General features: G+C 38.6%; 1 protein-coding gene across 1 annotated transcript; it reads right to left on the bottom strand.

Moving 5' to 3' along the window:
• Positions 1-350: 350 nt before the first annotated feature.
• On the bottom strand, positions 351-22,118 carry CIR1 (corepressor interacting with RBPJ, CIR1). Its single transcript, XM_065637786.1, has 10 exons — positions 21,972-22,118; positions 21,041-21,135; positions 20,430-20,503; positions 19,246-19,259; positions 19,106-19,161; positions 18,698-18,746; positions 18,375-18,492; positions 6,100-6,206; positions 4,580-4,662; positions 351-2,870 (listed from the first exon to the last, which is right to left on the bottom strand). Exons 1-10 carry the CDS (start codon positions 22,041-22,043, stop codon positions 2,141-2,143), a joined length of 1,398 nt encoding a protein of 465 aa, XP_065493858.1. The 5' UTR covers positions 22,044-22,118; the 3' UTR covers positions 351-2,140.
• Positions 22,119-22,179: the final 61 nt, after the last annotated feature.

The following is a 22,179-nucleotide window of genomic DNA, read 5'->3' as shown; positions in this document are numbered from 1 at the left end:
ACATCGCCCCAGCGACCCTTCCCCTTCTCCTTTTAGTCCAGTTGTGAACGCACCGCCTTTTCGGGGCGCGGTGACAGGGGCCCAGCCCTGCCACAGCCGCCTTGTCTGGCGCGAAGGGCCACTCGTCGGCCCGGGGAGAGGGCACAAACCGGCCCAAGGAAAGCGCTGAGCAGCGAGCCTCTTCCTCCAGAGCTGCACCGGCCTTGCCCAGGGCTGGAAGGGCTGCACTGAAGGCACAAAAGGTGTCGCAAGGACGAGAGTTTTGTTTCAAACCTCTTCAACAGGTAGTCCATGAGACAGTCGCACCCAAAATGTCATTATTCTTCTGGTGTAACTTTAATTCACAACGGCCATCCATCACAATAAATCCATGCCATTTGCCAGTCTTTTCCTAAGCGAAAAGGCAAGATGTGCACAGCATGCACTTTACATACAAAGGAATAAAATGCAGAGCCCACAGAAATGCCTGCAACCATAGATGTAGAGCTGCCATTCCTTCTCCAGGTAGAAGTCAGTTGCATGGCAGTTGGCAAGATACTGGTGGGCAGATTCCTGTGCCACACACAACAATCAGATCTGTAAGCAAGAGACCTTTCTTCAGATGCGCCTTCCAGTACTTAACTGGTTATACCTCATTATCTTTCATGCTGCACTTACCATGGAAGTGTTCTACCAGAGGATGCCTTTTCCCCTATCGCATTACTCTGTCCTCTCTGACACAGAGGGGTAATAAATTCTTCAGAAGAGGTTTTATTTAGATTGTTCGTACAGGCGTTTTGGCCATCTCCTCCTGCTCAGTCTAAATCGGAGCTTCCACATGCACATTAATACACGGCCTGGCTCCATGGAATTGTGCATGCCCTTTAACTCCCAGCTGCTTCAGCAGGAACCCAGGAGCAACTTAATGCAAACACAGTTAAAAGAAGGTGACATCCCTTAATGGTTCACCCTTTCAAGCTCATTCACCTGCACTTAAACATAAGCCAGCTCACTTCCATTATATATTATACTCTGTGTAATACTGAAAAACTTCCGAGTGACCATTTTAAGAAGTGGACTGGTAATTAAAAAAAGTCCCATTTGTCCCATGATTGAGGAAGGGAAGACAGGAGCTTGCTGGAACCCTGAGTATGGTGATGACTTTTCACCTCTCCACTAACTAATGTACTTCCATCTGCCACCCTGAAATGGCAGAGAAGCACTGCCTTTGAAACAAAATCCTTGTGAAGTGTTGCCTCGTGCATTTGCACTGATTCAGAACTCTGGAGAAGGCAATTCTTACTGTTTTTAAAGAATACAGTATTTTATTATGGAAGTTCATCTTCACAACAATGTGTGCAGAAAATGACCAACAATCTTAAAAAAAAAAAGGAAAGTTTGTTTCATGAAAACAAAAGGATGACTATTTACATTAACTTTCTACTACAACAACAAAATACCTGAAACAGTTGAGGCAGTAAATATTCTTTTCATGTCTGAGAGATTATTGAACAATAACTTGACATTGTACTGACACATACCAACAGGGGTTCATGATGTTTAGATAGCCCTGACCAAGTTGTACACTGCAGGAGGTCAAAAAATGTTGGCTACACACTTATGTGAACTATGTGTCTCTGTTGTTTTAACTCATGAAATTGATCTCTTACAGGGAACTTGAGGAGAAATGTCTCAGTATGAAAAAAACCAACCTTCTACAATACAACGTTTTGATATCTGAAGCAGTGATTTTATCCAGAACTATCTCAAACGTTTGTTAGCACTTAACATATCCCAGGACTCTTCCCAAATTACTCTCTGCTTCCCCTCACAGTTGCATCTAAACATAAATCTTCGTTGACAAAACCAAGAGTATCATGTACTGCTCTGAAATATTTTAAACCCCTAAAATCAGCTCGATGAATTACTGCATGTATATAAGAGGTATTTGCCAACAAGTATATTTATACAGTAAGAAAAATATCATAACATTTATACCTAATTTACAAATATTCCAACATTATAGAAATTATGCTGTTGACTATATGTAGGAAATGCTAGTTACAGGGGCTGGAAAATGAACAGCAACATGTAATTGAGCCCTTGTTAAAGGTATTCATCAAAAAATGGGAGACATTCTTGTTTGCACCTGTCCCCTACACTATCTGTTTTTTTTCCTCTCTCTGCTTCTGCTTCTACTGCATCTGCTCCTGTCTCTGTGTTCCACTTTGCTGCACTTGTCCCCATAGCTCTCTCTACATTTTTTCTTCTCTCTGTGCACATCTGTGCTGGGGCTTCTTGTTTCATTTTTCCTGTGCTGCTCTTCACCAGGGCTTTGACTTGGACTTTTTCTTATTTGCCTTTGCCTGGAACTGCTGTGACTTGTGCAAGGGCTTCTCCTGCTCCCCTCATCCATGCTTCGGCTTCTACCATCCCTCTCCTTTCTCTCAGTCTCTCTCTTGTTGCTGCTGTGGTATCTGCTTTTGGACTTACTTTCCCCCTCACGGGAGCTCCGTTGGTTGTTCTCCGCAGAACTATCTTGCTTTAAAAGTCTGTACTTCTCCCCATCTCTGTCCTTGTTACCGTGACTACTGGAGAGATTTTCAGAAACTTTTTCCTTCCTGGTCTTTGCTTTTCCTTCTGAATCGCTGCTGCTGCTGCTAGTCTCTGAAATCTTGTCTTTTTTCCTTTTCTTAGAATACATCTTCTTTTGTGCTGCTTTATCTCTGCTGTCAGTCTCGCTCTCACTGCTGCTTCCTGAAGTCTCGCTGGAGGATGAGGAAAAGGATCTCGTCTTATGTTTCTTGTGTTTACTTTTGCTTTTTTTCTTTTGCTGCTTTTTCTTCTTTCTGTCTTTCTTTTTATTTTTCTTCTCCAGACGGTCCAACTTCCTTTTATTTTCAAAATAGAAGAGTAGCGCAATCAGATGTGTTAAGATATTCTAAATTACAAAGTCATCGTCTTTTTAAAAGTTCACTACATCTGATGACCTACACAGTACATACACTATTCTCCATAAAAATGTGTTGAATTCCTCTCCTCTTTCAGCAAAGTATTATTTTTAAACTTCTAACTGACATTCACCATAGTGAGAATCTTCGTGTAATCCACTCTTGCTTCCTCAAAACAGAAGGAATATGATTTTTTAAATATTTCATTTTTAAAAAGATACGCAAGATATATCAATTTTGGCCTTGCAACTAGGAATAAATACATTCAAGTACTGTATTTTTTCCTTGTCAGCCTGCTCTGGAGACTTTGGAAAATCATTGCTGCTTTTGTTTGTGCATTTTTATGAGATTTGGAAAATAAAAAAAAAAAGCAATTAGCATTTACTTTCTATTAATGATGGAAACTGAGACTCTAAAGCCTGTATCTCTGAGTTCTCCAGGCAAATAATACAGATATTTTCAATAACTTCTTCTGTCACAACTAGAAATTTACATTTTCTAGTCATACACAGGCATTCACTGCTATTTGACTACTTTCACCTAGTTTTTATTTTGCTTTCTGTGTTTATACTTCTCAAAAATCAGTGAATAATGAAACTACTTTCAATGTATGAAGAAAAATCCCTTCAGACTGGTAAAATCTAAAAGACCCAAATATTTACTAAACTCCAACTTTCAAAATATAAAGTATTATCATTTCATTGTGTCGGGCCAGCAGAAGTTCAAACAAAATACTGCTGTAAAGTACTCAACCTGCATACATATTCCTTGCTTAAAAGGAGCATAAAATATACCAACTATTTTCACAGAATGCTTTATTATGTAAGCTAATACCATATGTACGTACCTACTCATGTACTTGCTTAGCCCTTCACCTTTCTCCCTTCCTCCCACTCCCCATATACAGAACATCTTTTAACCTAAAAGGCTGTTTTAACTAGTGATACCTGTATGGGACCTACCAGGCAGTAGTTAATATTTTTCATTTTAAACATTCTCAGGTTATTTCAAGACAATATTGCAAATTAATAGAGGGGAAAAAGAAAAAAAGGTAAGTCACCTGACATATGAAATCAGTAGGACATAAGGAAAGACTGAAAACCTCATTAACTGTTTATCAGAGCTCCAAAACCTCAGGGAGGTCCCTCTGTGGGGCAGGAAACTGCAACCCCTGCTCTGAGGGCAGTGTGGGGCTGGGCCAGCCTTGGCCCTGGGGTGCAACGTCACGGTCAGCTTAGCCCCACGGGAAAAGGCAACAAAATTTGCCAAGCTGTAAACCAGTAAACAAGAGCACAGAATTTTTAATCCTGAAAGATGCTGTAAACGAGACAACACAAAATAATACTTCAAAATAGCAACTGACAGCATCTTCAGTGAGGCAATTATTGTTATTTAAGCATCCCAGTTAAATGGGAAACGAGCCCCAGTGCGAAGGCATCACAACTAGATTAGAACAGCCAGATTAAAACAACCAGATTAAAAACCCATGCTGCATAATGCTATTTGTGGTCAAGTGTATGTTAAACTAAGCTGATTTCCTTCTGTACTGATGGTGCTAAATTCGTCACTGGCATAGAAGAGTCAGAGGGACCATCATGGAGACAGAACTACTGGCAATACAGATCCCCTCCACTAGGTACCACACTTACCTTAGAAGTTTCTGTTTCTGTTTAGTTGACAGTGACTTTAAAAATTCAACTTCTGGATCATCATCTTCACTTGCAACAAATTCCTAGGAAAATGTGGTAAGACATTAAGTTCTTATATATAAAAATAATCTCTTAATCCAGATTTCTGTATTAAAAGCGATACCTCTATGTACCTTGTTTTTGCACAGGCACAAATATATTTGTATTACTAAGTCAGCTTAAGACTCTTTGGAAAGAGTGCTAAACTCACTACAAAGTGAACCCCCCCTATTCTGTCTCAAAGCTGAGTAGGTGTTATAATATGGGGGTTATACAACAGGAGTTATTAGTAACATGAAAAAATCACTGCTAGGGAAAGAAACATTTATGAAGTAGTTAATAAAAATGAGCCAATTTTGGAGCCCACACAATTCCCCAGGATAAGTCACTCCATTGTTATCATGCTTGGATGAATAGGTAAGATGCTAGTCCTGCTCAAACCCAGAGTAATTTAAGCAAATTACTTTTCTGTCTCGGTTTAGTCATTAGGAAAATGGGTATTAACACATCTACCTCACTGTTGTGTTATTAGTCTTTAAATGTTCATAAAGTGTTCTAGCAATGCAAAATACGGTAATCATATAATCTACATACAGTAACGCTATCAGCAAAGCACAGCTACTTTGAAAACCCTGAATTCTTCAAATTACGTGCATCTGGTATGCTACAGTTCTCCATGATGTTTTTAATTTTAGCCACACTCAGGAGGGGAAAGATGAAATAAAGATTAAAAAGAGAAACCACACCACACCTGACATAAACCAAACATACTGATATCACTATGATTCATTTAACAGTGCCCACATGCTGCATTTTTCTGGGGTACACAGCTTTTTTAAATGCAAAGGTACATCCATCTGTGGAGACACAACGAATTGTCGATTTACTCAAGATTTCAAGACCAGCTGAGGGCTGGTGTTGAAAAACCCTCTTTACTTGTGGTTTGACTATCCTGCCCTGTGAACGACGGTTATTTCACGGTGGCTCACTCCAGGAGTGCATATGAATTTTTCACTTTACATTTTCGTTAAAGCACCTCAATGGGAAATTCGCCCTCTGCAGTCTAAGTAAAGACAATTAAGCATTTTCACTCCCAGAAATAATAAATGTAACAATAGTCAATCAAGTTAAAAAAATCTTCAGACAGCATTCCTGGCAGTAATTATTTGTGCATACTTCCTCAGACTTTATCAGAAATATGTGGCAAAACCCCTAAGCACCCCCTTTAAGAAAATCTCAATTTCTAGTCACCCGGAGGAGGGATTTAATGTATTATAAGTGGTTTTTAAAGAAGCAATTTATGATTCACCATTCTGGGTAAAACAAAGCTGGAAAACAGTAAGGTTTTGGACGTTTTTGTACTGGTATAGCTATTCAGCTTTCCTATGGATATGCATATTTGAAAACATTAAGCAGCAATTCACAAGCAATCACATTTAGATTTATAGACATTTTCAGCTTACTGGTAAAAAGATCATTACCTGTGATGGATCATTTGCGGTCAAGTTTCTCCCCAGCACATTTTGTTTCAGTGCAAACCCACTGTTTCTCATCTCCGCTATTAGCTCCGAGGGGTGCATTGATGGCCCTGTTCACAAAAATCACAGTTTGAATGTATCATTTATATCTCTCTACCTTTTTTGGACTCCACAGTAGGAATTCAGTTGAAGCTTTGTTAAGTAAAATCACAGCTAAATCAACTCAATAATCTTCTGCTGAGCAAATAATCAGATATGATTTTCTAAAACAGCAGTCTGGAGATTCAGAATAGAAAATAATTGCATTTTTCTTTAAGTACGAGGGGATTCTCTTATGTAACTTTGTCATGTTGAAAACAATATATTTAGGTAAGTCTACTAATATATTTTTATTATAGTAAAAAAGCAGAGGAAATCTAAAGAAAGTACATTAAATACAACTTTTAGGTGCCTCCTCTCCTGTAAAACATCGGGGAAACGCACTTCTCACATGTTATTAATAAGGCACTTTTCATAGCGACCAACATTTTTGAACTTAAATGTAGAAAGTAGCCACTATTAGAAAGTCCGTATACATATGGAAAATAAATAAATACATGAAAAATTTATATATATCCTCACTTATTCTAGCAACCCCCAAATATGCTGGGTCTCTAGGTTGTTATCTCCTCAGAGATTTCTGGTTTACCAGCTTAAAAAATGCAGTACATATGGCACTAGAATAGGTGTTTGGGATTAGGCACGTTACCTCTCTTTGCAAATATCTAACAAGGAGGAAAATACAGGATTTTTTTTTTGGTTATTCAGAGTTGGCTGCATAATTCATAAACCCTGTAACTTATTCTTTTGCTTTAACTGAATACCTGTGATCATCAAAACCTCATGTACTTGTCCGATCAGGTACTTTTTCTTCACCGTAAACATACACTCTTTTGTTAGGTCACTTTCAGTACATTTCCTCACCAGTTCACTCACTCAGTTTACTGTCAATGGATAAGGTAAATCTAAATTAGCAGGACTGTAAAACTGAGCATAGAGCATGCAAGTAGTATTACTTCAGTAAACTAATTGTAAATGATAAGATTAACTAGTCTTATAAAACATACCGATCCTGTTTTGTGGGTTTAATAGTTTCTTAGTTGTGGAGATGGACAAAACTCATACGTTTTTACAACTGAAATGTATGGAAAGTAAAGGGAGACTTTTACTATGGAAAATACATGGGAAGTAAAATAGCACTTTCTCAAAAATATGTCAACTTTATCTTTTGTATCCTGCAGAAACAGACAGGCCCATGTGTAAAACAGGAAAGAAGAAGATAAAACTTCGAAAATGGTTTAAGGAGCCCTTGTACTACTGACTTTAGCTCTTGTACTACTGATTTTCTTTTCACTAGCTCCTTATTTTTGCCAGGCAAAAGACTTTTCTAATGAGATACCTTTGAGCCTTTCCTTGAATTTAGATTTTTATTAAGTAGGAGGTTATTTCCCCCTGCCTATATTTTACCAAAAGTGTTTTTTCTTTTTACATGTTACAGTGTAATTGTAAGCTCACTGATAGTTAATAAATGTATATAGGGTCCAGTGTCTACATTTTTGCTTATTTCAAATTTAAAACCACGCCTTGCTTGCCCAAATCTACTCTGGCTGGAACAGAAACCAACGCTAGACGGAAACCTAACAACAGAATTTGGTACCAGCTCATGTCTTGATTTGAAAAGGCCACGCAAACCAGCCATACAATTCAGTCAAATACTAAAACAAAACCAAGCCCTGCATGAGGAAGCTGAATAGAAAGTGTAGAGTCATGGAGGAAGACTTCACCATCCCAAAGAAACCAAACCATTTGCCCAGACCGAAACCTGAAATCCCCGTTATTCAAAGGCAGTAAGAACCACTGCCTAACAAAGTAACCTAACCAATGTGCCAGCTCTTCCCCCTTCAGTGCCTCAGCATTGTACCATCTTGATGTGTACTGGATACCTCATTATTCTCATTAGCGTGATTAGGTAAATAGAGGAATATGACTTGTCCAAATCTATACAGGATCTGCAAAAGAACTAAGACAGAAGCCCTCACTCTGTGGTTCTACGCAAGGACTGCTGGCAGAATGGAGACCAGAGAGGCATGAAGTCATATCCGCCTTCAAAAGCACAGTTCAAAATTATTTTCTAGAAACAAACCTTTCAGACATTCTTTGTGCACAACACTGGAAAGAGGTAAGCAAAATCATGTCCTCTTTTACATGAGAAGTTTACAATGAACACACGGTGCTATTGATTTTTGCACATCTGTGCCCAGTGGCCACCAGCTGTGCTGCAAGGCACAGATCCACCCCAGTGAACAAGCGCCTGTTGGAGTGGCTGCTCGAGCTGCGATCCAACACACAACCGCAGGGAAACTTCTGAGTTAGCTTCCATATGCTTTTTAGAGGTGAAATCAGCACTAAGTTTAAAAAATAAAAACACAAGTTAGAAGGAAAGTAAGCCAGTCTAAAAATAAATCTGAGTTCTGTTTCCTTGCTTATTAATTAATACCAAGGAGATATTCACAGCTCCATCTACAATATTTTAGCCACAACATGGTATTACAATTACCCTGACAAGGACAGTTAACAAATCACTGTTATTCCTGTTTTGTGGATGTATACAAGTTACATCAAGTGTACCTACAGAACCTTGAGACTAAAGTGGTTTATGAAGCAAATTATTCCTGGTTTGGTTTCCCTTTAATTGTAGTGAGGGAAACGGTAATTTAGGTTCACCCTAGCTTGTGAGGAGATGCAAGAGTCTCCATGAAGCTTTACTATAGACATTATTTTTACTGTAACTAAAGGCTTTAGAAAAGACTAGGAAATGAGATTCAGAAAATAACCCAACCGCATAAATGAAAGTATAAGCAAAACACGGTCCTATTTCACCACCTCTCTGTGTGTGGACCCCAGCCAGGCAGGACACAAGCACGCTGTCACTAGGGTTGATTGTGAAGGGCTCTCTTGCAGTTTAAAAACATTTTTGAGAAGCTGACACAGGTCAACCTCCTCACACTTTTTTTTTTTTTTTTTTCTTCTGAACTGCTGATGCCACTGAACTTCTCAGTTCTGCTGCCCAATGACAGCACAAGTGCACTGCTACCTTTGCTCAAGTAGCAATGCTGGACCACAGCAGGGAGAAACCACCACCTGATCTGGGAAGTCTAAAGAGACTCTTTTCTACCTGGTTACAACTCCAGGCCAAGAAGTTCAATTAAGTTCAATTATTATATCTGACAATGGCTGCACAACTTAACAGCAAACCTCTATTACTATCTACTTTCAGCAACACAACAAGAATCAAGAAAAAAAATATTCTTGTAATTAAATTCCTTTGCTTGGAATCAAATGCTTGGTGACATTCTTTTCCCATCCATGCCTCAACATACTGCTTTTGACTTACACTTTAATGATTTTGACAAGCAGATTTGATTTTCTTTGAAATATCAGTGACGGTTTGAGGTCTTCCAGGATTCCTGGGCACAGCTATTTTGTGTGACAGCACTGAGGGCTGTGACATGCTTCTTTTGGGGCTATTTCTTCACAGAATCTTAAAAGATGTAGATGCCTAAATGTGTGAGCAAACCATCACATTCCCATTTCCACACTACAAAATTAAGTAGAGGATTTCTCCTGGCTAATACAAACGAGGAAGACAAAAACTGTAAAAGAAACCCCAAAACAGTGAATCTCACTTAACAGAGGTTTGAAAAACTCAACTTCTCAGAAGTGTCCTTGGCTTCCTTATTTAGCAGCTAAAATTTAATTCTTGGCCTGGCCAGTATACCGTCTGGCAGAGGGGCCTCTGCCTCTGTTCGGTGTGAACCGATTGTGGAGTCCTGCTTGTTGAAGATGTGACTGTGCCCCGTGCGATCAAACTTGATTTGCCTGGAAAGCCAAAGAGAGAACTCCTTTCAGCCTGTCTTTGGGTTATGACTACACTTATGTCATCACCTTCCAAGATCCTCAGACAAAAAGACAAAGTATCCCTGACAGCCATAGATCTTCATCTGGTTAAGTTCCAATTAAGTCATAAACTGTAAAATCGATGGTAAGATTGAGTTGAGAGGCTCTTAATTGGCTAAAATCCTGGTAACTGATGTTAGCTAAGTATTCTTGAACAGCACCCATCAACTTGCAAAAACTCACTCCTACATCAGGCATAGAAAAATACTTTGTGTACTCTGAAAACCAATGTCCTCATGTATGCATTTCTTCTGGACTTGTGAGACGGCCCATGAAGAAGGTTCCTGCGTGATCTCATGCAGGTGCAAACATCCAGAGATGGCATCATGCCATGAGTTGACAGAACATTAGATATAGGCATCCTGTAAAAATAGCTGATCGCTACGACTTCTAACAACTAGTCTCTCAGAATTCACCCATCAGCAAACCAAAAATAAGTTCAAAGTTACAATGTTTCATCATCTGCTTCTTATTCTTTCAGAAACAAGTCAAATACAGTACCTTGCTATTTTTGAATATGACTGTCAAGCTTATTTTCTGGAATTTACATTTTGATAAGGAAAAAAAGGAAAGAAAAAGCTTTAAAACTTTTCCAGATGACACTCGTTTTAAACTAAAACATTTATCTCCTTTAAAATGAATTCATAGTCTCAGAAAATCTTTTTATCATACAGTAGAATTAATTGCATGCTGATATCATACTTATTTTTGTGCATTAAGACAACTGACAACTTCTTAAGTTTTCTACAGCTACAGGTACTTAAAATTATATTAAAGGCTCGTACAAAAGAGGCTCTATAGCTAAAGACCCACCAAAGGATTTTTATTAAAATGTTTTTTCATGGTCTTTTTAAGTCTCAAGAAATAGCGTTGTCAAGCAAATAGACTACAGTTTCTTCCTGCTTCTTACTTCCCACAGAAGTTCTTGCTGCATTAATTTTCTCTGTTATCTTCTGTTTAAAATACTATTTAAGGAAAAAATCCAGATAGCTCAGTTGACTCAAAGAGCTGGAGCACAAAATCTGGAAACTCAAACCCTTCAATGAAGTGTGAAAAGGAGGATTTTAGTCTTCACAAAGTATAACTCAAGTGCAACCTTAGCTTGACAGCTGTTGGTTCATCTTTATAACACTCCTACAATTAAATAAACAGAAAAGCTGTAAATAGAATTTTCCTGAAGCCTATATGAGCATCAATTACACTGGGTTGCAGAAGGATATCATACTAGGATTTCTACAACATATTGTCAATTTGCTTTTTTATAACAAAGAGCACACCAATCTCTTATCACACTTAACTGAGATCAATTTAACGGAATTGAGTCTGCTTCTATTAAACAACCAGGGGGGGAAAATATAATTCTGGATTTCAATTACCTAAAATGCGCAGCTTTACAGAAAGCTCTCCTGCCCTGCATTACCACCCCCACTCCTGGCCCAGAAACAAGAGAAACCTATAGCTGCAATTCATTTTGATTCCATCTTCTACGTCTCTTGAAGCTCCAAATGCAGAGTGTCTGTAGGGCTCTGTTGTTGCCAGAATGTTTCCTCCAAGAGGCAGGGGCACAGGACTCCTCTCAGAACAACGCTGGCTGTAACGCACCATCCCGCAGGCCTCCATTGAAACGTCTAAATCGCATTTTTCAAATTATCCCGTATTAGAGAACAGTATGCTAGAACCTCTTTTCACAACGACTGTGATTAAATACCACTTTTTCTGCGACAGTTTCAGTGGCAGCAGGGACAAACCATAATGTTATGATTGCCACTATCACTAAAAATAGCAGTTTTACTTCTATCTACTCATGACGCATGGTCTTGACAGTATCTGCTCAATTTATTGATAAAAGCTTTCACTGCAGTCACCAGTGCAGATGAGCAAACTGAATTATTCTCTGCAATCAATTAAGTTTTAAATGGATTTTTATTGTGGAATACGTATGGAAAGCAAAGAGATGAGAAGTGGTAACAGCGTAACTACCATTCCCACCTGTAGCAGGGGAAATTACAGAAAACAGCTGCACTTAGACAGTGGCTGTAGTTACATATTGTTATGCAATTAAGTAGACCACTCAAAAGTTACTGAAAAAGGCAGTAGATACTTCACAATGTCACTTTGATTACAACTTTTTAACCTTTAACTAATGCTCATTTTGTGCATCATTAAAACAGATTATTTAGAATAGGGCTTTTCTAGAGCTTCTCCTTTCTGAGAACATGTTCTTGGGTGCGAGATCTTTTAGTTTACAGATGCACTCATTTTAAACTAAAAATATCACCATAATCAGACTTCTTCTGACTTGGTAACAGGGACATAATTTACATGACCATAAATGTAAACAAAGCACACTGGCATATCTGCTACCGATTTGTCAGGATACATTACACTCAGTATATTTCACCCTACCAAGTTTAAAAATCTGTTTATGAATTAAAGACAAGATACTTTCAAGGCTTATCCTTTATTATTACATATTTTTTGTTAATAAAGTAGGCCTAAAGCATATTGTCTTCATTCTGTCTCATATGCATCTTGAACAACATGAAGCCATAACTCTTCCAACTTGAAATTTGATTTTCTGTGTAACAGTGAAACTACGGCTGTGCTCTGCTCTTGAACAATAAAAAAATACTCCAGGGAGTATGCAAAGAGCTCTTTCACATTAAGTAGGTCTGAGAAAGACATTCTGCCGGACGGTTTTAGTTTAGCACACAAGCACATGAAGGACGAACATACTCTGAATTCAGAATGCTGCCTTGTCTGGGTGGTAGCAAAGGTGTAACATATGATACACGGCTTCTTAGGTTTTGCTTTAAAACAGAAATCAACTTCAAAATCAGCATAGACAGTTTTGCTAATACATCCATATGCTTTTTTTGGTGCTCTCCACAGAGTTTCATGTGGCTTTTTTTTTTTCATATGGCTTAAAAGGAAATTGAATAAAAATGGAAAAAATTTACAGACTGAGCCTAACCACACTGTATCGTTTGTGCTCTTTTACTGCGATTGTGACAGAGATACGAGTAGACACGTATTTATCTAAAGGGCAAAAAGCTACTATCAAAATTATGTGATCATGATCCTGGTCATGAAGAACGTAGCACATTCATGCTGCCTCCACTAATTCAGAATTCATCATTTTTTACTGATAATTTTTCCATCTATTTCAGAGATGACTGCATTCAGACCATATTTAGACTTCAAAGTAACTGCTGCAGTTGCTATTGAGAGAAATAAATGAATTTAAAAAAACCCTCTGGCTTTTAATTAGCTCTTCTCCAGAGGGTCCACAGTTTAACTGAATTTAACACTTTAGCACAGAATCTCAGCATAATTTGCCATGCTTTTGTCATAGGGCACTTCAGAGAAACTGAGTTTCGTTTTTACTTTTTTATTTTTTGAGTAGCAAACCCCATTTTACATTATTAAACTGCTATAGGAATACATATTCATTGCTCAAGTGCCAAGCAGAAGATTTCTAATAGAAATACGTATTTTATGCATTCACTCCAAATGCAGAGGCTTCCAAAACATAAATGGAGGATTATTCTAAAATGTGAATTCTTAAACTATGTGAAGATTTAGTTAAGGTTCCTACTGTTCACAATCAAAGGTCTCAGCTGCAGATCATAAAAGAAGGTTTCATACACTGTATGTTTCTACGGATGACCATTTATACAAATATTCACAGTTAACATAGTAAAATACCTTTTATTTGTTATTATAGAGTCAAGAGAATACTTAAATCAATTCCTGCATTCCTGATAAAATGCAGATTTTTATTTGTTGAGAAACAAAAAAGCACCATTCGTCACTGAAAAAATGCAGTGAGATATAGGCACACTAACACAGACAGGTTTCCTTTCTTGCTGTCTCCATACGACCGATAATTTTAACAATTACTATGGAAAGGAATTTCACCCAAAAGCTAGATATCTCTTGAACACACTAAATTACAGACTGATGGAAACCACCACCACAGTTAGTTTAGGGGCACTCAGGCTATGAAAGGAGAGGGCAAAAACTCTAGGAGCCAATAACAAGTTTGTAGAATGCTGCATCTGCATAGACATAACTAGAGTTTCTTTATCTTCGTAGACCATAAGACACTAGATACATATACATCTTGCTCAACTACATTTTTACCATTATTTATCTGAGTTTTCCACAACATGCTTATAACTTTACGGTACTCTCTTCTTGGTAATTTCACTGGACAGATCAGACATGGAGCCAGCTGGCTGTAAAACATTCGGAGTAGTCCATAGCCAAGAAGGATGCCCAGTACCCTCTGGGCTCGGGTTTCATAGGCCAAGAGCATAAGAACTGTTTTTATCCTTAGCATCCCATTTCTTCTGACTACACCATGCATAAAATTACTGCCCCATTTGACACACTAGTCTTATTTCATACCTTCCTTCATAAGACAATAATAGATTCCTAGCAGGTTATTTGTTCTAAAAAAAACATATGATAAAAGTTGTAAGTGTATAAGCCTTCACAGCTTTTTAGCAATTCTGCCCCCTCCCCATTGAACAACATAGATCGCCTGCAGGAAGGAAAAAAAAAAAAAAAAAAAAGAAGTTGCAGGCAATTCTGAAGTGAAATAACAGTATTACTTCAAAACATTTTGCACAGAAAATCTACTAATCTCTGTTAGAACAGAGTCAAAGACTTTTCAGGCTTCGAAAAAAAAAAAGTACTGAAAACCACAAAAATCCACAGATGCTGCCGGTTAGTGATAAAAAAGGTTGTAAAAGCAGGCAAACTTTTAGATGCTAGTGACCTGTTTTTTTGTTGGTATATATTACATATTTTATACATGCATATATACACAGTGGCACAAAGTCAGAACCACAACTGTTATTTTCACCTTGTCTGAACTTTGAAAGTTAGGATTTTATCAGTAAAAAACCCTGTAAATCAGTTTAGCCCAAAGAACCATTTTGATTGCCTAATTTAGCTTGGTAAAGGAGAAGTAAATCTTATAAGTTGGTCTCTGTAAGCCTCACAGCTGGAACATTCTAACACTACTTTGCAGTTTCCAGTGATCAAAGTAAGTTACTTTCTATCTACAACTAAGAATTTCATAATGGAAATAATGCAACACCAGGGGGTGCAGTTATCATGAAATAATTACACTCCTGGGAGATTACAGACAAGGCTGTACCCCAGGGGTGTGATTATCCCATGATAACCACATCCACTGAAATTGCCTTATTGCAAAAATAATCTCTATTCACCGGTGAGATATTATTCAATAGGCGCTTTTTAATGGTAAGATTATTATTTTTTTTTTTGTATGAATTACCAGCTAGATTAGTAAAACGGTCCCAGAAGCAAAATAACCAAGCCACCGTGCCTAAGTTAAGGTACTGATTGCAATTATTTTTGTTTGCTGGAGCACTGCCGTGCATGTCAGATCCCGAAAGCCAGCAGTGTCTCCTCACAGCACACAGCTCTGTGCCACAGCCACGCGTTCACCCTGCAGCAGGTCCACTGGCCTAAACTGAAGTTCATGGCTGGTCTTTGCACACAAGGTATTCAATACTGAACCCAAACCAGCAATTGCCAATCAGTTTATGAGCAAAGAGGAAGATTACAACGCAGTCTTATCATAAGATTCAAAGACAAGTATCCTTCTGCTGAAATAAGAGAATCACAGCTTATAGAATTTATGGGAAAGAAAAAGCCTATATTGGTGGTTATTCTATGATGTGAAAAAACTGGTACATAGGTGATCAATAGCTCTTCTTTTTCCTCACAGAGAAACAGAGCAAGAACTTTAGATAATGCAACTACAGCAGACATAAGAGTTTAATTTTAATCCATTTTAATTCAAACATTTCCTCTGAGAGAAATGGCCACAAGAAGATTACATTGTTGGGGGGCATTGATCAGAACATGATAGAATTTGCCTTTTTAGTGTTGCAGTGTCTTGTTGGGAAATGTAAAAACACTGTTTTACCCTCAGTATAGGTTAATTTAACAGAGCTAACTGCAGATCTGCAGCACTGTAACTACTGGGTAGAACTCTCAGTAATGCCAAGGTAATTACTTACTCCCATCCCAGACAACATAGGATTGGTATCAGTGTTTAGTTAAAATAAAATTAGTTTTGTTAAAACACGTGATGTAAGCTTTAACACGCCTCAGAATGAATAATGAGTCTTAAGAGAACCAGTGAATTCAATAACTCATGTTCTCATTTAGCTGTAGTGTTTCATCTACATACGTGGTATTTCCAGAAGTCAAAGGAGAGTAATTTAGCTTGTTATTAAATCAGATGAAGTTTTAGAAAAGTTGATGAAAGGATTGTATTCCTGGGGTTAGGAAAAGCAGACAACCTTTTATCTGGTGATCTAATTAATGATATTACCATTTCCTAAAAGACTCATATCTGCTATTAAATCAAGAACTTAAAATTGTTTTAAACTTTACCTACAGCATTTTTACACATAGTTTCCCTGAAAGAAAGAGAAAGTAGCAGTATCATTACAGCTGACTATTCAAATCCAAGAACAGCGTCTTACAAATTATATATACAAACCCTGATCTGTCACCCACCTCTACTCCTTGAAATCCTTCCTCAGACTATAAAAAAGTCTCTGCTCCACACAGTACGCTGTCTTCTAAGTTCCACAGTTAAAAATGAGAGGGCACTGGCACAGTCTGAGAACATCTAAGTAGTTTCACGGCACTTTGCTTCACACAAAATTCACTGTATGTGCTAAATCCCTCTCCTTAGGCTTAGAATGACTGATGGAAAGCAACCCAGAGAACCTCTCCCTGACCAGGAAACACCCATAGGAGTCAAACGCTGCCTACACCTAGAGAGTCAGCTCAGCCAGGTTTGAAGCAAGCAGTTAGTCTTGTATGGACACTGCAAAGTGTCTGTATCACACCGTTATGAAAAATGAGGAGTCCATTTTCGAGTTTGTGCAAGCATGTACAAATACTTTCCACTTTCCCAGCCAAGCACTCCTAAAGTTTACCCACAGTGTCTGAACTCAGAAGTAGGGGGTGGAGAATTAAAAAAATAAAAGTGAGTTCTGCAGCACAAAAGCATATCTCACGTGTAAGAGCTGCACAATATAATTCTACCACCATCACACACTCCAAGTAAAGGTTCTTCCAAGGCAAGAAGGAGGCAAGAAAATTATTTAGTGTTATAACCTACTGAAAAGAAAGGCTGACAACGTCAAGTACAGGATGGGTAATGCAATGGTATAATCATCAGACAGCACCTAAAAGCAGAGGCCTGTAAGGGGCCCTATTTCCTTTAACTTAAGCCTTCCAGACCTCATCTCAAAGACATATCTAGGTGATCTCATTCTGAAAAGCAAGATTGTTGGTAGGCTAAATACGTAAGAAAACTAAGAGCTACTACATAAAATAGATAACCTGAGGAAAAACAGAAGAAAGCCAGATGTTCTCAGGTCTGCCATTGTAATGGCATCCCCGTAAAATGGAATACACAACAGAGCACAGGATCTTAAAGCGCAGCACAGAAAGTCTGAGACTCAGCCCGCATTTCTTTAAGGTACCACAATTTTGAGAATATTAGAAGTGTTATAAACTTGGGTCAACTTACAGGAAACAAAGTATTGTAGGAAAAATTATGCGATTTGAGTGCTTATATCAACTTCTTTAAACCTCATCTAACACTAAGTGCTGTGTGACTCCAAGTAACAGGAAAGCTAATAGAGGAAAACTATTGTAGCCCAGGAAGCAACAAGAAACCAGCTGAAAAGAAACCAGGCATTTGGGAATCTAGGCTTCAGTTGCTTGTTTGCTTATAGAAGTGCAACTACATATATCAGAAAACCTCAAAACTCTCCTTTTTTTCCAAGTGATTAACAAAGATATACTGAAATATTCCAGCTCCTCCAAGCAGTTTCCCTGAATCTGTACTAGGACAAGCTTTGACAACCCATTACTCTTTTTTTGGTGTGTGTGTGACACAAATATTGTCACTGTGATATAAACAGATTGTCATTCTGGTATATAAAAAATCTCATTGCAGCTTTTTAATTTTTGCCACAGATAGAATCAAAGCAACAGTTGTTATGGACCTTTTTTTTAATGTGTTATTAGTGAGAAAATAAGGTCCCTATCATTTGAAATAATTAATTTGAAATTGTGGAGTCTACATGTGTTATTCCAAAGTGTTTTCCCTATTTTATCAGCTCTTTGAAATAAGATAAACTTAAACCTTCTAAAATTAAATCTGATCCCCCAAGATTTCTAACCAGCACCATTAAAAGACATTCACTGCCTACCTGAACCATCACTGGAGACTGAACTTGCGTTAATTCCAGAAAGGCCAAATAAAGGACATTCTCGATCAGTGTTTACATGACCCCACTTGTGGCATTTAATACATCTCACATTCCGCACCTAAAAGGGGGAAAAATTGACATAATGTAGTTAACAATACAGCCTAACTTTTACAGCAATGCCTGTGTTATTAGGCATAAGAAAAGCTTTTAAACTCACTGAGAAACAGATGATAAGATTAAGAGAGTCCGTGTAAATGTTCTGCAGTTAGATAATATTTGAAATATACCCAAGATACCCACAGAGTGAAATTTATGTAACTTGCCTGGATACCAAAGGGCTGATCTCTGATGTTCATATCATCCTTAGCATATCTGTTACACAAACACAAAAGAAAAAAAATACTCAGTTAATTGTTTTTTTTAGACTGTCATATACAAAATTACCTTTTATTATTAAGTGTGTATCCATTTCAGAGATATACTTCTGGCAAACACTAGTTTTAATGTGTTTTCAAATATGGATGCAAAATTCAAACAAAAACTAAGCTGATCGAAGAAATAGTTCCAGGTTTACAGGTTTTACTAATTAACTGCCAGGACACGACGAGATTACACAAGTGACCTGCTCAAAAATTAAACAAGGGGAAAAAAAAAAAAAGAGGGGCGGGAAGGATACGAAAGGTAAGTAACAAGAAAAAAAAATTCACTCAGATAAAATCCAGACATCTTACTTTTCTCGAGGGGCGACTTTTTGCCATTCAAATTTGTATTCAGTTTCTCCTTCTTGCTATAAAACAGAAAACATGGGAAGTTTAATTTTTTTAATACATTTTAAATAGGAAGAAAACAAACAAATAACATAATGAAATACCTCTTTAGTTTCCTCTTTGAATTTTCAGAAATCATGGAAAGAAAAGAAATGATACATTAATTATACATGTAAAATGTAGGTGGCGTCTAAGCTAGAGACAAAACATTTTACTGTTTATACTAATACAATAGTGCAAATATTCAGAAAGTTACTTTATTTTAATAGATTTCAGTTATAAATGATCAGCCTCTAGTATAGGGTTACAAAATCTGTAAAACCAGAACCATCTTTTAAAACTATATTTTTTTGCATTTGTATATGAAATCAAACAAACTTTTTTTTTCAAAAGTAGCAACAATACTTAATTTAAAAATCTCTAAAAATAGATATTTTAGCAAAAATCACTAGTTTAAAATTGCATTTGGTCTAAGCTTAAGTGATTACTTTAAGAGCTTTTAAAGTTAAATAATTGCAAAATTTGCTCTACAAGAATGAGCCCATCCAAGCATTTCCAGGGGTTTTTGTGCAAATGGGAAAGATGCATCTTAAAGGGAACACAGTAAATTTTCTTAGTTCTGCATTTGCATTCAGATTTTGCTAAAATTAAGTGACTGAGTATCCACCAGGTACTTATTAACTTCTGTTTATGAATGTACTAAATACACTCATAACCAGACCCACCAGAGTCAGGCCAGCCAGCACTTTTCACTACAGATTCTCAGTACTTACTATTTACAAAGCTTCCTATTAATTAACTTCTTGCTTTAGTATTTCCTATGCTTGACATGCATCAAGCTGAACTATGGGCAGAACTTCTAAGCAAAAGCAACCCTCCTATTTCTAAAAAGGAGAGTAGGACAAAATACAGGTTAGTGTAGTCTGAGTCACTGCCTTGGTAGTGGCATCCCACAGCTTTATAATTGGCTAAAGAAACACATTTGGTCACGGACAGAATTTCTACTGTTGCCTAGAAAGATATTTTACCTGTTTCTTCCCTTCACGTTGAACTGTTGCTTGAAAAAAACCAACCACTTTCAGTTTGTAAGAAATCAAAGTATTGGAAGATCAAAGTTATTACATACTATGTCCCTCTGCCTATTTCCACAGGAAGAACTAAGAATCATCCCTTCTAGTGTTACCTCACTATGGACATGTTATTTTAAAAGAAAATAAACTGTGCTTATTTCTTCAGAGTGTTTTTAGCTTTGCAGTACTGTTTGCTCACAATCAGGAAACCGCAGTACCTTTCTTTGCTCCAGGTGGGGCCTCATACATGAAATTAAGACCATTCTTGACACGCTCATCACCCATAAGCAATCTAAATAAAAAAGACAGAGTTTGGGGTGCTACACACCAAAGAGTCACATTGGTATTACTTACACACACACAAAAAATAAACATGCAGCAGGAAACTGTTATAATAGCTGGCAGTTTTTTGTTTGTTAGCTTGAATAACAAAAGTTGAGTATCAAAAAAACTGAGACACCAGTCAACACTCTTGCATGCTCCAATGTGTACCAAAAATCACACATTTCAATCACAACTGAAATGTAATTCTGTGTCCCCTGAATTATGAAAGCCAGATTTCTGTGTGAACCACACATATTTTTACACAATGTTATCTGCTGTTCTGTGTCACGTAACATATTTTGAAATCAATTAGAAGACACACAGAGGCCACTTTAAAGAGGTTCTTGTGACCTCGGCTTAATCAGACACCAATTTATGAGTTGCTGTCCTCTCCTTCTACTATGGTCAGTGGGAAACAGTACTTCAAGTCACAATGCTATGTTCTTCACTGCCGTGAAAACAAGAGACAGTAGGAAGAAGTGTGTGATATTATGCAAGTTCTCACCTGTTATCATAGGACTCTTGTTCTTTCAGATACTGTTGCATTAATTCTTCCTGTTTTTTTTTATCATACGATATTTTCTGTTCAGCCATCCATACCTAGTTAAAACAAGTAAGTTTCTACTTTAAACAAATCCAAAAACTACCACAAAAAGTATTCATGTATAAATACTTAACTGGCTTAATCTATTGAAAATATTCAACAAGGGGATGTTTCTATTCTGATCACATAAAATAAACTTATTTTCATTCAGTATTTCAACAAATGAACTTCACACAAGCAGTAATTTTGATAAGCTACAAGTCCAACAACATTTAAGAACTGAAAAGACGTGGAAAGGTTTAGTGATGCAAAGGGAAGAGCCGGGTCAGCAAACACCCTGGGGGTGCCGCTGTCTCCCCTGTACCCACACTGCCCCACCAGACCCCAAATCCCGGGCTCTCTCGGGTCAAGGCAGGTGTCAAATATTGGGAAAACACGGGCACATAGCGACAGGTGGGATCTTCTTGGACGGTGTGTGGTGCCTATTTCTCCAGAGAGCCAGATGTTGAAAAGCTGGAGCCAGGAAAAGGCGACGGTTCCACACACCAGTGAGTGAGTAACCCTGAAGCTCCAGGTATTGCTGAACTCCTTTTACCTGCCTCTTCCTCCCCCCGTGCCCCAGCCCCGACGCCCCTCAGGCCGACATGCGCTGCTGCGCGGCTGCGGGGCCGGGAGCCCGCCCGGGACACGGCACCGCCCGGGACACGGCACCGCCCGGGACACGGCACCGCCCGGCCCCGTCCCGGCTCCCCGGGCTCCCCCGGTGCGCGGCGGGCGCGGCCTGACTGACTGACTGACCGGCCGGCTGAGGGGCCCCGGCGCCCCAGCGCAGCGCAGCCCAGCCGCCCGGCAAGGGCCGCAACGGCTCCGCCGCCGACCCGGCCCCCCTCACCTTCTTGATATTGGACTTGGAGGCGGGGTGGAAATCCTTCTTGCACATGAAGTTAGCGAACGACTTCCCCATGGCGGCGACGGCGGCGGCGAGGAGGGGGGCGGCGCCTCCCCGCACGCACACGGGCCTCAGCCGGCTGCCTCCGCCGGCCTTCCGGGTCAGAGGGCGGCCCTTCCTGCGGGGCGCGGCAACAACGCCGCCCCGCCCC

The sequence above is a fragment of the Caloenas nicobarica genome, chromosome 6 (assembly GCF_036013445.1).
Source record: "Caloenas nicobarica isolate bCalNic1 chromosome 6, bCalNic1.hap1, whole genome shotgun sequence".
In the NCBI taxonomy this organism is placed as follows: Eukaryota; Metazoa; Chordata; class Aves; order Columbiformes; family Columbidae; genus Caloenas; species Caloenas nicobarica.
This window is presented reverse-complemented; position numbering and strand designations above follow the sequence as displayed.

Excerpts from the sequence above, each read along its gene's own strand:
- CIR1 (XM_065637786.1), bottom strand. The coding sequence starts at position 22,043 with ATGGGGAAGTCGTTCGCTAACTTCATGTGCAAGAAGGATTTCCACCCC. Across the intron at positions 21,136-21,971 it reads CCAAGTCCAATATCAAGAAG|GTATGGATGGCTGAACAGAA; the intron begins GTGAGGGGGGCC and ends TGTTTTAACTAG. Across the intron at positions 6,207-18,374 it reads AGTCTCCAGTGATGGTTCAG|GGCCATCAATGCACCCCTCG; the intron begins GTAGGCAGTGAA and ends TTTTGTGAACAG.